Source organism: Cryptomeria japonica, chromosome 2 (genome assembly GCF_030272615.1).
Source record: "Cryptomeria japonica chromosome 2, Sugi_1.0, whole genome shotgun sequence".
In the NCBI taxonomy this organism is placed as follows: Eukaryota; Viridiplantae; Streptophyta; class Pinopsida; order Cupressales; family Cupressaceae; genus Cryptomeria; species Cryptomeria japonica.
The window spans coordinates 78,803,898-78,818,527 of record NC_081406.1 but is presented as its reverse complement, the minus strand read 5'-3'; the positions used below and the strand labels follow the sequence as shown (position 1 = coordinate 78,818,527).

At 37.4% G+C, this 14,630-nt stretch overlaps 1 protein-coding gene across 4 annotated transcripts in view; it reads right to left on the bottom strand.

Moving 5' to 3' along the window:
- Positions 1-1,161: 1,161 nt before the first annotated feature.
- LOC131078866 (uncharacterized) overlaps positions 1,162-14,630 on the bottom strand; it is a 226,354-nt gene continuing 212,885 nt past the window's right edge. For all 4 annotated transcript variants that reach the window (XM_058016693.2, XM_058016694.2, XM_058016695.2 and 1 more), the window contains 3 exons: positions 1,637-1,723; positions 1,491-1,527; positions 1,162-1,337 (listed from right to left, as the gene is read on the bottom strand). In XM_058016693.2, the coding sequence (XP_057872676.2) occupies positions 1,291-1,337; positions 1,491-1,527; positions 1,637-1,723 (171 nt within the window). In that variant the 3' untranslated portion in view covers positions 1,162-1,290. The remainder of the gene's footprint in view (positions 1,338-1,490; positions 1,528-1,636; positions 1,724-14,630) is intronic.

Genomic DNA, 14,630 nt, shown 5'->3' with positions numbered 1-14,630 from the left:
TACACACATAAGAGGGGATGACTACTAAAAACAGTACCCAAGCAGCCCCAAGGACACTATTGGTGTCATATGTAGGGCACAAGGATAGCTACTTGGAATGCCGACTATTTCTAAATGAAGGATGGTGATCTCTAATTAGAAAATAGTCCTATTTTTAAAAAGATAATAGATGAACAATCAACCTCAAAAGAAAATGCTACAAAAGAATCATCAAACGAATTCAAGCTTAGAGACAAATCTAACCACCAAACATAGCACCAAACAATGTTTTATAAATTGTGTGATCCTTAAAAGTAGCACCAAACATAGATTGCAATAAAAGCATATCAAATATCCCATTTTATCAATCAAGGACGGAAATAATATCAAAGTTTAGACCATGCATATAGAGAGGCAAATCACACTAGCATGACTCTATATCTCAACCACACTACAAACCAAGCTAGGAAGCACATGCCTGCATCAACACACATATGCTCTATATGAAAAAAAGAAAACATCAAGATGTGAAAGTAACTAATTGTTCAACTAAAGCAGAATATGATTTTCCCTTGGAATACAAGAGCCTTCTAAAAATGTCTCATAAATCAACTCAAACTCTTCTAGCTCTACAACTCATCATATCCAACAATAAGCCTTAAATGGACACCATAGAATATCATTAAATGCTGTTGTGAGAAAGACATTAATCAACTCTCAAATAAAAACATGTCTCTCAACCCTCTTCCTTCACTTGGGTCTAAATTTACCAAGAAGCTACACAATTAGATGTAAAAAGATTTATTTAAAAAAAATGCACTAGAAACAAACCATTCTTAAAGCAAAAAACTTGATTATGTATTCATAATAGGCAACATGACATACATCTAGTTGATGAGCAATGAGGACACTTTCTAAGGTGTGTAGCACTTCATCTACACTAAACATTTTTTTTTAATCTGTTCAGATAGAGTTTTAACATTTATTGGAAAGTCGCAAATTAAATAAAAACAGAAATAATATAAAATAAAACGGAAATATACATAGTGTTAAAGGTTACCACTTGTGATTTGTTTATTTAATTCAAGTTTCCTATATCTCTACCTTAATTGGAGATGTCTTGTACCCTTTTGATACTTAACATATAAGATGAATTAATGAGACCATCGACAAAAGTGGCCATATGTGAACATCAGTATATCCATTTTGTTTTAGTTAACACTTTAGTAAAAGATACATATACAATACCCAAAAAAGAAAATTGCATATAATACAAGCCATCTTTCTCCTCAACAATGCAAAAGTTGATGTTTATCTCTTCTTCCTTGCCAGTGGCCATATGTGAACACTTGTATCTCCTTCCATACCAGTGGCCATCAGTATATTAGTTTTGCTTTTGTGAACACTTATAGTAAAAGACATATACAATACTCAAAATCACATATAATACAAGAAAGCCATCTTTCTCCTCAACAATGCAAAAGTTGACGTTTATATCTCTTCTTCCATACCAGTTAAATCTTCCTTTGGCACAATCATTGGAGCAAACTAGAAACATATTCCAAAGAGAATCATTAAAACATTCCAACAAAATGAAGAGAATAATTAATGTTCTAAAGACCTAATTTGTATGCATAGAAACAACTGTATAACAAACCTCATCATTTTCTTCATAGCTGTAGGTAACATTATCTTCGAAAGACCATCCAAGCCTGCCTTCTAGCATCTCCTTTAATCTTTTTGCCTGTTGAGAAAAATGATTCTGTTATGCACTTCTGTGAAAAGGGACAGCAAATTACATTTTAATTTTAATATTGTATGTAATTATCTTTATAAATGACCTCTAGAAACACAACCCAACATAAAAAAGGAAAAATATCAATTATCATAATCATTTTCTCTAGTACTGCTAAAAGTTGCAAGCTATAACATTAGTTAATATTCTAAGTAAAACAAAAGGGCATCCTATTTAAAGAGGTAACTATCCACAATTGAACATCCTGTCTTGTTCGATCTCTACAATTTGGTTATGATTCCAATGAGTTTAAACTACATACATGTACCACTACCATGCTTTGGCCTACAAGATAAATACATTTTGAAATATTGAAACTTATCTAAATGATAAGAAAATTTTGAATCCTTGCAGGTGTTTTTCTTTTAAACTTAAATGCTAAAGTGAACATATTGATATCAATTTGCAAAAGTTTCAATTTTTGGCATGATGTTTGGAGATATTGCTTTCTCACTAAACCTTGCCTCCAAAGAAAGAAGACAAAAGCATTTGATTATTAAAAATTTAACTCAAACTCAACCTAGCATTTACTTGGTTGTAAGGTTTATTCCACCTTAAAAAGTTGTTATCTTATTGCTAAAAGAGCTGTTGTTGAAGAAGAGTGAGAGAACACTTCCTCAAGATCAGAAGGAAAAGTTATTTTGTCATTCTGATATCATTCCAGTCATTCAAGTAATTAGGTTCTGATGCAGACAAGACTGGAAGGTCTTATCAAACTGCCCAATCTTGCAGCCTTAGCATGCCAACCAATCCACTATGCCAGAACAAAATCTGAAACATATATTTATTTCAACCATCATATATACATTCATACAATAATTTCCTCAAAAACAATAACATCTACAAAGGATTTCAACAATAAACACACTTCAAAAATTTTACAATGTTTCTAGGCACTTCATACCTACAAGGATTTAAATCTTTATGCCTTTACACCTTCTTGGCTCCAGTCCTCATCTGAGGTCTAATATTTTCTCTATACTACAGCTCTCATGGCTGCCTTTAACACCTCCAATGCACCTGCAAAACTCTTCTTTCTCTTCTTCTATCTTTCTCCTCTTGACAAGCTAATTGCCTACACTCTTCCTTAAGCAATTCCTTGGAGCGACCTACAAGTTCTTTCTCCAACCTTGCTGCTGTTGATTGCTACCTATTAAGACCATTAAAGGCTGCATTTCATAGAGGTTAAAACATTTTTGAGACACCAAAATGTGGCGACCATATCTGCTCTTTCATTTCCCTCAACCTCACAAATTCCTTCAAAAACATGAAATAAAATATACTTTTTGCTTTCAAAATGTTGTTGCACCATATACAACACCTTGCTGATGTATTTTCCTTTGGAAAATAAATAGAATATTCAACCAAGTCGCGCTCCTTCGGTAATTGAAGTATTGATTTTTTTTCCAATATTTACTAGTTTTTCCCTCCATTTTGGAACTGAATTGAAAGAATAAGACAAGAATGAAATACCATAGGTTACTTTCTTTATGCAAAATTATAACACTCCTTCCACAAGATGCTATTGAAACCCACCTACACTAAAAATGCAAAAATTAAACAAGGAGATCCTAAACTTCGTCTCCATAGGCATCCCTACTGAACTATACAATATCCTCCAATTTCGGAATGTTGGCTAGAGGTGTGTATCCATTGCATGAGTCAAACCAAAAAGATGCATCACAACCACAATTTATCATCCAAGTGAGGTGATTGGTCTTGCATTTGAGAATGAAATTCCAAATTTGTGATCCTTTCAAAGGGTTGGCAATTAATTATCGATATTCACTTGAGGTCAACATCATCTAAGTACTTCATTCTAAGTAGCCTGCTCCACTATGCATTGGGTTTGGGAAATCTCATATCTGAGTTGACTTTTGGTTTATTGTTCCTGAAATTCTTCTTTTGGGGCTATGGACTAGGATGTGAAGTCTCAAGGTCTAATGCCATCAAAATAGCATCCTGTAGAATATTAGGCTTGAAAGCCTTTACCAATCCTCTCAAATTATGATTCAACCTTTATGTGAACAACATTACCACTCTTCTCTTTGGTATATCAGGAACCATAACTACCACCACATGAAATTCATTGATGTAACTATCTACGTCCCCATGCTGTTTGATCAAAGCCAACTCACGGAAATACTGTAGTTGGCATAAACTGCTTATTGTTATATTTGATAATATTTGTTATCTACCGAAGTATTAATTATTTGTATTAAGTGGGTTGTCACTCTTGGGTAGTTAGGTGTCGGTTGGTTGACGGTTGTGTACCTCTTGGCAACCGTCAGGTTCTTTAGATATATTGTGTACTGCCAAGGAAGGTAGTACAGTATAGTCATGTCTATTGTAATCCTTGGCCGACCATCTTTGGTCTCTTCTCTGTAATAATTGTATGTGTGAATAAAGATATATTTTACTATTGTGTTTGGTATGCATTGTCAAGTACATTATTATTTTCTGCATTTAATTTATCAGTTGTACCAGCAAACATTTTCGCATTGTTGCCTTAAAAGAAATCGGGTCAGCCTTGTGTGATTCATGCTCGTAGACCCCATTAAAGGTGAGAAGAGGCCACAAGGTGGTCAAGACCAAGCAATTAGGTGATCCGGCGACCCTCGGCCAGAGGGAGCACAGAGATAAGTCGGAGCCTGGAAGTACTCGGAGTGTTCAGACGCTGGAGGTGGACGTGTAGAGGACGCGCACGTGTCTGAGAGTGCAAGGAAAGAACTGGAACGTAGTGGTCAGAACAGTCCACCAGAGTGTTGGGGACGCTGAAGGTGGACGTGTAGAGGACGCCTACGTGGATGAGAGTGTAGGGAAAGCACTGGAACATAGTAGTCGAAACAGCCCACCCAAGTCTGGCACATAAGGCGAATACACATGGCACCTTCTGAGTGAAAACAATGGTGAACACCCAGGAGAAGCAAAAACTGTTGAAGTTCACGAGGGGTGGATCAGAGGACCCCGTACGACATTGTAAGACATGTATAACAATATGGGAGGCGAGTGGCCAAGATGACAAGGACTACTGGTTGAAGGCATTTCCTGCCACCCTTCGGGGGATTGCCATTGGCTAGTACACAGACCTCGACGCCCAACACAAGACGAGATGGAGTGATCTAAAGAAGCCAGTCCAGGAGAAATTCAAACTCCTAAGGGATGACAACGAGATCGTGACCAAAATCTATAACACCAAGCAAGGGAAAAAATGATAGTGTACGCGCTTACAATCGTAGGCTCAAAGAATTGTTGAACAAGATGGAGAACCAGCCAACCGACAGGTTGAAGAAGAGGTGGTTCACGGAGGGATTGATACCCTTATTGCGCAAGAAGATGAAAGTAGTACCTCCGTCTTCGTACGTCGATGCTTACAATCGGACGATGGACAACGAGAGTGAAAACAAAACCTCCTCTCGAGGGAAGAGGAAGACTGACGATGACGAGAGCACCGAAGGTAGCAGTGATGAAGAATCCAAAACCATACAAGCCCTTCAACAGGATATGTTGAGAATAATGAAAGAATTGAAGTCTGAGAAAGGAATCAGCAAAGAAGGTAATGAACTATGGTGTACTAAGTGCAAAAGTGAGGGGCACATGAAAGGTAATTATCCTAGAAATATGTTTTGTGAGATTTTCCTAACGCTTGGGCATTCAATCCAGTAGTGCCCATACACTTTGAAGATGAGAAGTGCACAAGTACTCTTCACATAGGGAGAGTCTAGCCCATTGAAATCACAGAATGTATCACCAAGCAGTTATGGAAATCAACGAGGGCGAAACCAAATACAGTACAACTCCAGAGGACGTCCTATCATACAATGCCGACAATGTAGCAAATGGGGACACTTTGCGAGAGACTGCCACAATAAGAAAGACATTGTACAATTATTGTGCAAATGGTGTGGACCAGGTGACCATGAACACACCAACTGTCCAAAGCAGAAAGGGGTAAATATGCTAGACGTCAAAGAGCCAGACGAGGAGGTACTCACAATCACGAGGTTACAAAGCAAAAAAGCAGTTTACCCTGATCCCTGTACAGAGACGAAAAAGACTCCGAGAGGCAAAGGCGGATGTTGAACGAGAGATGGCGGAGGAGCGAAGGGCCTCACATGATGCCGCCAGTACTCCACCACGGTCGAAGTCCGAGAAAACTATCATAAAACAAATGTTGCAAGCTACCGTACTAGTATGGGTATCTAACCTTCTGCAAACTATGCCACAATTGAAAATGGCCCTCACAAATGTAGTTGGCGATAATATCATCAGCCAAGAACGTTGCGAGCTAGCAGCAAAATCACCTGGCACATCTTCCATGGACCAGCCAGTGGCAAAACCATCTAGCACATCGACAGCGGACCCCATGTTGCTCACTATGAGTATTGGTCGAGAGCCAGTTGTAGTAGAAATGGAGATCATGGGACAGAAGCTGACAAATACCATCGTGGACGGCGGCTCTGGAGTAAATGTATTGCCAGAAGAAACATGGAGGGGTCTGGGCAAACCAACTCTCTGGCCACCAACATTATAGCTTGTAGGTGCCGACCAACATGGTATCAAACCCTTGGGAACACTTATGGCAAAAAAAGTTGTTATCGGCACCCAACATTTCTTCCTCGACTTCATTGTCATTCCACTAGAGAAAAAGGCCTATGATGCCCTCCTCAGAAAAGGTTGGCTGATCATGGCGAGGGCAAATCATAACTGGAAGAAGAAAAAACTCTCCATTGAGAGTAAAGGGCATAAGTCTATACGAACTAAACCCTACAAGGATTCTTCATGGCATTTGAAGAAGTCTGTACAACAGCATGAAAATATAAATCCATACAAGGAGTTTGTACGCCGATTGGAGAAGCATATATGGTTTTCAAAGGGAGCAAATCCGTACAAGGAGTTCGTACGCCGATTGGAGAAGCATGTACAGTTTTCAAAGGGAGCAAATCCGTACGAGCAATGGCAATCGAGGAAGTTCTTAAGACATGAAGCAAAAACCGTACGTAGGGGTAGTTTGCAGAAGGTCATAAGGGTTCAATATAGGAGACAAATTGGCAAGTTGTACACATAGAGAAGGCAGAGAGAACCGTACGGCTAGTTATACATTGCGAAATCTTCATTTTCTGGCTTCATCAACGATGTTTTTGGCCTCTTAAAAAATCAGAAAAATGATGTATGCAATGGAGTTTCCAATATACGATATAGGAAGGGGCGCTGCCCCTTGACCTCGTTGGCGGTGTTGGCCCCAAACCCCCATTTGATTTGGCAAGTACATTACCTACACTCTTGTCATTAGTCTTTCCAGTACAAGTCATTTCCTACACTCTTGTCATTAGTCTTTCCAGGTGTTACTTGATGTTTACTTGTCGTCTGGAAGTTTTTCCTTTGGGGGGGGCAATGTAGTTGGCACAAATTGCTTATTGTTATATTTGATAATATTTGTTATCTACCGAAGTATTAATTATTTGTATTAAGTGGGTTGTCACTCTCTGGTAGTTAGGTGTCGGTTGGCTGACAGTTGTCTACCTCTTGGCAACCATTGGGTTCTTTAAATATATTGTGTACCGCCAAGGAAGGAAGTACAGTATAGTCGGGTCTATTGTAATCCTTGGCCGACCATCTCTGGTCTCTTCTCTGTAATAATTGCATGTGCGAATAAAGATATATTTTACTGTTGTGTCTGGTATGCATTGTCAAGTACATTATTATTTCCTGCATTTAATTTATCAGTTGTACCAGCAAACAAATACTCCTCTATATCTTTCATGTCAAAGCAAGCAATTAATTTGCTGCAAAATTCCTTATAGGACTGAATTAGTGCATGATTTTGTGTCGCCAATCCATGAAGCCACCAAGCATATGCAAACTTAATTGCTTTAATCTTCGGTATTGGTTTCAGATTTAGGAAAGTGTCCAACTTGTGTATCTAGGCTTGAGTTGTACCTTTACCACTACCATCAAAATTGGGAAGAGTATGTTTTCCCAAAGCATGCTGATATTCCCTTTGTAGCCAAGTGATCTTTGCTCCTATTGTGTCCATTTTTTGTCCCTGCATTGAGTCATATACTGGTAGTGTGATCTCATTTTTCAATGCATGAGGAAGTGAATTATATTCATCATACACTTACACAACCTAATCTGCCATGGGCTGCTCCTCTTCAGGCTGTATCCCTTCCCCTTCCTCTCTAGGTACAAATGTGGGTTGGAAAGGTCTACTAGAGCCTCTTGCACTAACTCTCCTAGGTGTACCATTACCTACATTGCTACCTTTCTGATGCAGGAGCATCCAGGGTGTAAGAGAAATCTTGCATCACCCAAACATATTGTTTAAATTTTCAATAAGGGCTATTTTTGACAAGGTTACTATTTTTAGTAATTTTGCATTTGGGCATTTATGGACTTGAAATTCTTTTTATCTCAATATCATGTATCGTTTGGGAGATATTAATGTTTCAATGTTCAAAAATCCTAAAGAAAATATTCAACTTGAATTTTGGAACCTTAAATGATCAAATTGGACCTCGATTAAAGTCTGATCAATTGATGATCTAGGGAAAGCATGATGTAGATCTCTTTGAGATCTTCAGTTTAAAAAATGAGCAGCAACCTCGTAATAAATTTCTCAAACACTCAAAACTCGTTAGTGCATAAAAAAGTGGTTGCAGGTCTGCAATATTGGACTTTTTCACAGATATGAAAGGTAAACAGGTTTAAATCATAGCCAAAAGCACTCAGAAATATGAATAACAGCTTGGTAATGAATTTCACAAACACCCAAAACTTGATAGTACTTAAAGAAGCGGTTGTAGGTCATAATAGTAATGGAATACTATCAAAATATCTGCAACCAGAAAGAAACAATGAACTACATGCAAACAAGTGCTGGCAGATTGACAATGAATTTTCAATTATGAATGTATATTGAGAATTGACAATCAATTCTGAATTATGAATGCATATTGAGTATTGACAATGAATTCTGAACACAAATGTGGTATGTTAAGGTTCTATAATGTACATATACATGCTTTATCCATGTTTTCATATGAATATAAATTAAATAATGTATATATGCATGGTTTATCTATTTTTCATATGAACATTTAAAATTTCCCTATATATAATTATATTTTAAATTCTCCCTATATTTTATATAGTTGTCCCCCCGTCGTCTCCATAATTGGCAAAAAAAATTGCCGTCTCGGAAACTCATCTCGCCATCCTCGTCCTGAAAACTCAAGGTAACATAGATGATTACTTTAGGCAACATATAACTGGGCATTAATCCTTGCTCAATATTGATCTATCAAACTTTCTTCCGCACAAGCACATAATAATAAACCCAATAAATATTTGTCTCCTTAATTATCATATATCCTTGGCGTATCAATAGGCTCCTCTTTATTAATTGCGGAGAACAATAAGATAAACATAATTCCCCATTTCATCAGAGTAGCCAAACATTAAATAATTTGGGCCTTTCACACACAATAATGTTCAACGGCATTCAGCAAAGTTTGCCCATAAATAAACTCTCCTAGTATAATTGTTATCAAAACAAAGCTTCCATCACACCTCTTATGCTAAACATAGGTGGCCATTACTCCATAATTGTAATGTCCCCACTTTGAAATAGAATTTAATAATAAATAATAATAATATTAAAATACAAAAGAATAAAAAATAAAATTAAAATTAAAATATAAAATAATATAATTAAAATTTAATCAAGTTAATGAATGGTCAAAAGACATGGAAAGAAAAGTTGTGACTACCTCAAACATGGGATATGAAAGGGACAAGAGAACCTCATTTGAGAAGGGGATAATAGTGGAATCAGAAGTGCAGATCTGATCATGAAAGGTCGTGTCCCTTTCAAAGGGCAGATATAATGAAGAGTTGCACTCTTTCAAAGGGTGCTAGTGGTGGAAAGGGCATGTCTCTTGCCAAAGGGCATACATGATAAAGAGGTCTGACCTCTCTCTCACATTGAGAGATATAAAGGAAAGGAATCAAAAGCATCTAGTGACATCACCATGGATCGGATCAGATCAGATCAGAACTGTTATTAAGTTATAGGCAGTAACATCTTTGTTCTTGGTGGTATGCATGGGGATGAGCTGAACATGCATGCTTAATATATGAAGCCTGATAATATTCTTATGCAGAATTTAATAGTACTATTAATATAGACTGCAATATGTATGACAGTTTAATAATGCCTTTCTATCACTAACTGTTCATATGATGATTAAGTAAATTATATGATGGATTATGTAATATCTCTCAATCTCACCATCCGATTATGGAGGGAGAATACAAGGAAGCAAGAGCACTAGGCTCCAGCAGGTGCGCCAACCCCGAGTGTGGTCCAAGAGGCCAAGTTGATGAGGTCCTTGGTGCTCTTGGGCTTGTTGCAGAGGGATAGACTTGAGGCGCCTTGGGTGATTCTCCTTGAGCTCCATAATGGAATTGGTGTAGGGAGAAAGGGTTGTTGAATCCTTCATATAACTATGCAATATATAAGAATGTTGAATATATAATATATCAAGGCATAATGGAAATGTTGACTAATCTGTTGTGCAAGGTCCAAACCAAGCTTAGTTGACAACAGTGTCCCTCTATTGCAATCACTATGCACTAAAATTGTGATTCAAGGTCAGAATATAAGAGGGTCCCTTTAGGGGACATTACAATAATATAGAGCCCACATCAAGGAATCTTAACCAGAAGATTTGAATTGCCCAATAATATTTGTTTAACAATGACTTTTATTTTATTCTCCATTCACAAGATATACGATCCCTCTGTCTTGTTGCTTTATTCAGGGAAATATTAATAATATTCTATTTATTTCAGATAGAATTCATCACACCAGCAATAATAAATGGTTATTCTAAAAACTGGATTCGTACCAATGTAAATAGTCCATATTCACTGTTGAATTTGATGATCAGAGATGTAAGCAGTCAGATATGTTTTATGGGTGCTCACCTACATATTGTCTATTCATTCGTTGTATGTGTTCATTACTTCAATTATATATATGTTGGTGGTGTCCCTTCACTAAGGGTCACCACTTTTGGCCTAATAATTATATTATGTTATTATATAACATAATTATATTATTATATTAATAATATAATATAATCTTCAATAATATAAGATAATTATATTATATAATATATATAATCTCAATAATAATAATAATAATAATAATAAAATTATTATGTCATAATAATTATATTATCACAAATATTATCCCAATATAATAATTATAATGCCTATCAATATAGTTATTATATCACAATAATTATCACAACCTTTAGGTTATCTATGTCAGCCTGTAGGAATCTGATCAACACTTCATCTTCCTCAGACTGGAAGTGATAACCAACGCTGCCAATCTTCAACACTCCCTCTCAGCTAGGGAGGATACTTCCAACTGCACAAAACATATCACCTCAAAGTAATGTTGACCACAATGGCTACATCGATATGTGGAAAGGAAAGATATCACCTTACTGTGATATCAACCATCATGACTCATCCATAGACATCACCTCACGTGATATCAACCATTATGGCTTATCCACGGATATCACCTCGCGTGATGTTGACCACAATGGCTATATCCATATGTGGAAAGGAAAGATATCACCTTACTGTGATATCAACCATCACGACTCATCCATAGACATCACCTCACGTGATATCAACCATTACGGCTTATCCACGGATATCACCTCACGTGACATCAACCATAGATATCTCCTTATGTAATATCCACCATTATGGCTTGTCCCAGATATCACTTCACATGATATCTACCCATTATGGTATATCTAAAGATATTACTTCATGGCATGTCCACGGATTTCATGTCACATGAGATCCACCATGAATATCTCTTTATGTAATATCCACCATTATGGCTTGTCCACAGATATCACTTCACATGATATCCACCATTATGGCATATCCATAGATATTACTACTAGAGATATAAACCATTATGACATATCCATAGATATCACGTCCCATGATATCCATCATAATGGTATGATCAATCAATATCGTAAGATCGTCACCTTACGATAATGATCAGATGTACAAATGTTCACTATTGAGAGATCGTCACCTCACAATAATGTTCACAGGGGCTCATCAAGTTCTGAACCAAAATTGTCATCCACCATGAACCATATCAGAGGGTGTAGATAAGGGCGTTCTCCTTAAGTCTCTCTCAAAGAGAAATGCAATCGCTAGAGTTTACACTTTAAAACATCTTTTGAAAAGAAGAATACATTAGTGAATAGCATACCTTTCCACCATGTCTCTAACATAGTGATACTTGATCGCTACATGCTTTGACCTTTCATGAAATACAAGATTGGAGTCTACATCACTCTTGATGTATTCCAAGCTCACCAAGTATCCATCTATCCAGGAATATCATGAACTAGGAGTAAACATAAAGGCCTTCCAACCTACATGCATGGGACTCCATCCCATGAATCATAGTCCTCTGACTATTGATCATTAAAGAAACCATCTTGACATGGTCCACAACCTCTAAATCAATATGGTCAAGATCCTCGAATATCAATCGAAGCATATCTTCTCAATTGCTCCCTCTAAAGCTGGAAAAGTCAGGCTCCCTATTCTGACCTCTTCATCCAAGGTTACTTCTAATGATATATCAAACTCCCACTGAATGTTGATTCTTCTGTAATATCTCAGATAAATTTTTATTTTTTTTTAAGTGCAATAGGAATTATCAACCAACACATAACCTGTTAAGGTTAGAAAGCATAAACTCAAAGCTTGTGGAAAATGCAACCCTTCCACTTTTTGATCACCAAGTGCCCAATGTGGGAAGGTGAGAGCATACGGTGAAGAGGGGATCGTTAGATCACAAATCTATTGAAATGATAAAGTAAATACAATACTGGGTGGCAAGCCAGCCCCTTCCACTTATCCAGCAGGAAAGCAAGAGACTTGGCGGTGAACCAACCAAGAGAACCAAACAGCAAACACAAATCACTCGACCACAGTATTTCAGCGGGAGGACTGAATTACAAAATACTCAACTCGACCGCTTATACAACGGGAGGACCATTACAACCAATCATCACTCGACCGCTTATGCAATGGGAGGACTGAATTACAATTTAACAGATGTAGGCGGCAAGCCAGCCTCTTCCACTTTCCAGCGGGATGAGAGATTACAATCCAGAATGGGTTAGTAGTACTACTACTTAACCTTACAATAAAAGTGAGAGTGAGAGTAGAAGAATAATGCTGAACATAAAAGATAATGATCATGAAACTCTTCTAACATCAAAAACAGCAAGCTGGAAATGCATAACCAGCAGCTTATAAACCCACTAAATCACTCATATCTCTCTCAATACTCACTCAAAACACCCCAAATCACTCCCAAACTAACACTTTAACAGCAGCGACCAAAACAAAACAAATGGAAGCCCTCAAAACCCCCCACATTATTTGGCACGCATCCCAATGCACCCTCGAAAACCCATGCCTAGCTAGGAAAATTTGATTTTCTTTAATAAATTCAATACTCAATGAAAGGTGCCACAAAATTATAGTATGAATCACCAACACCAGGAAAGATGGTTGAGCCAGTACCCAGAATGACCAGACACCCAGGCAGAGAGGTGTGATAAAAAAACGTGCTTCAGCCACAGGGAAACCAACAACTCCAGAAATCACTCCAAACACCAAAAAGACTGCGATATGCAATGAAAGTATGGTAGATTACAGCACACAGCTAGGTACTATATTTCAAGTACGAAACTGGAAAGCACTAGCGAGCCAGACTCTGAAACCTCAGAGTTTTGATGCCAATCCGGCAGCATAACAATGCAAATTTTCAAGATAGCTAGAATGAGAGCCCAAGGCTCATATTTATAACTCCACGCCTTCCCAAATACAAATGCAAATGGCGCCAAACTCTATTCAAATTCACCTTCATTTCGCCTTATGTCTCCCCACTAACATGGCACCCACTTAGCTTTCCTAGGCAAGTTCGAACTTCCTCAAGGTGGCGTCTTTTTTGCAATATTAAACATTAGGCCAAAGATGTTTAATTCCCTAAATGGCCACCACAAATTTGCCTTGTGACTTAGGAAATAATCATATGAATATTAATTAATTATTTTTCCTAAGTCATCTCCACAATTAATCAGTAACTGCAAATATTTAAATATTAAACCTTTGACAAGGAAATAATATTTAATTAAATTACTTATGACTTCCATACTAATCATTAATAGAAACTAGGATGAAGCGGAGTAAAGAAGACCAAAGAACTACTGCAAGACTAGGACCCTGTCCACTGCCAAAATTAGAAATACTCCATATTGCCACTTACTAAAAATATTAAGTCATGAATTATTGCTCCAAAAAGCATGATCTTCGCACCCAGTGACAGAGCATAGAAAGCTCAGTAGGATAGTATCATCAAAACAGCCAACCCCTAACTTACTAAAAATAGTAAGTTCTCGCCGCAACAATGTTTGAAACCCTAATTCTTCATTCCACATAGCCTACGGGTCTCAGGAATAGGCCAATGGACCACTGAAAGTACATCATCGAGAGGGGACATTACAGTCCGCCCTCCCAAAAATTGCTTGTCCTCAAGCAACTGTAAGGCTGGATGCAATTAAATCTCCTCATTTTCCCATGTAGCATCCTTTGCTAGTAAATTTTTCCATTTGATCAAATATTCCTTGATCACCCTTCTCCTCAAAGAACGTTCCCTGAAATCAAGGATAGCTTCAGGAACCAAAACTAGCTCTCCCTCCTCATCAAGCGGGGGTAACTCAGCTAA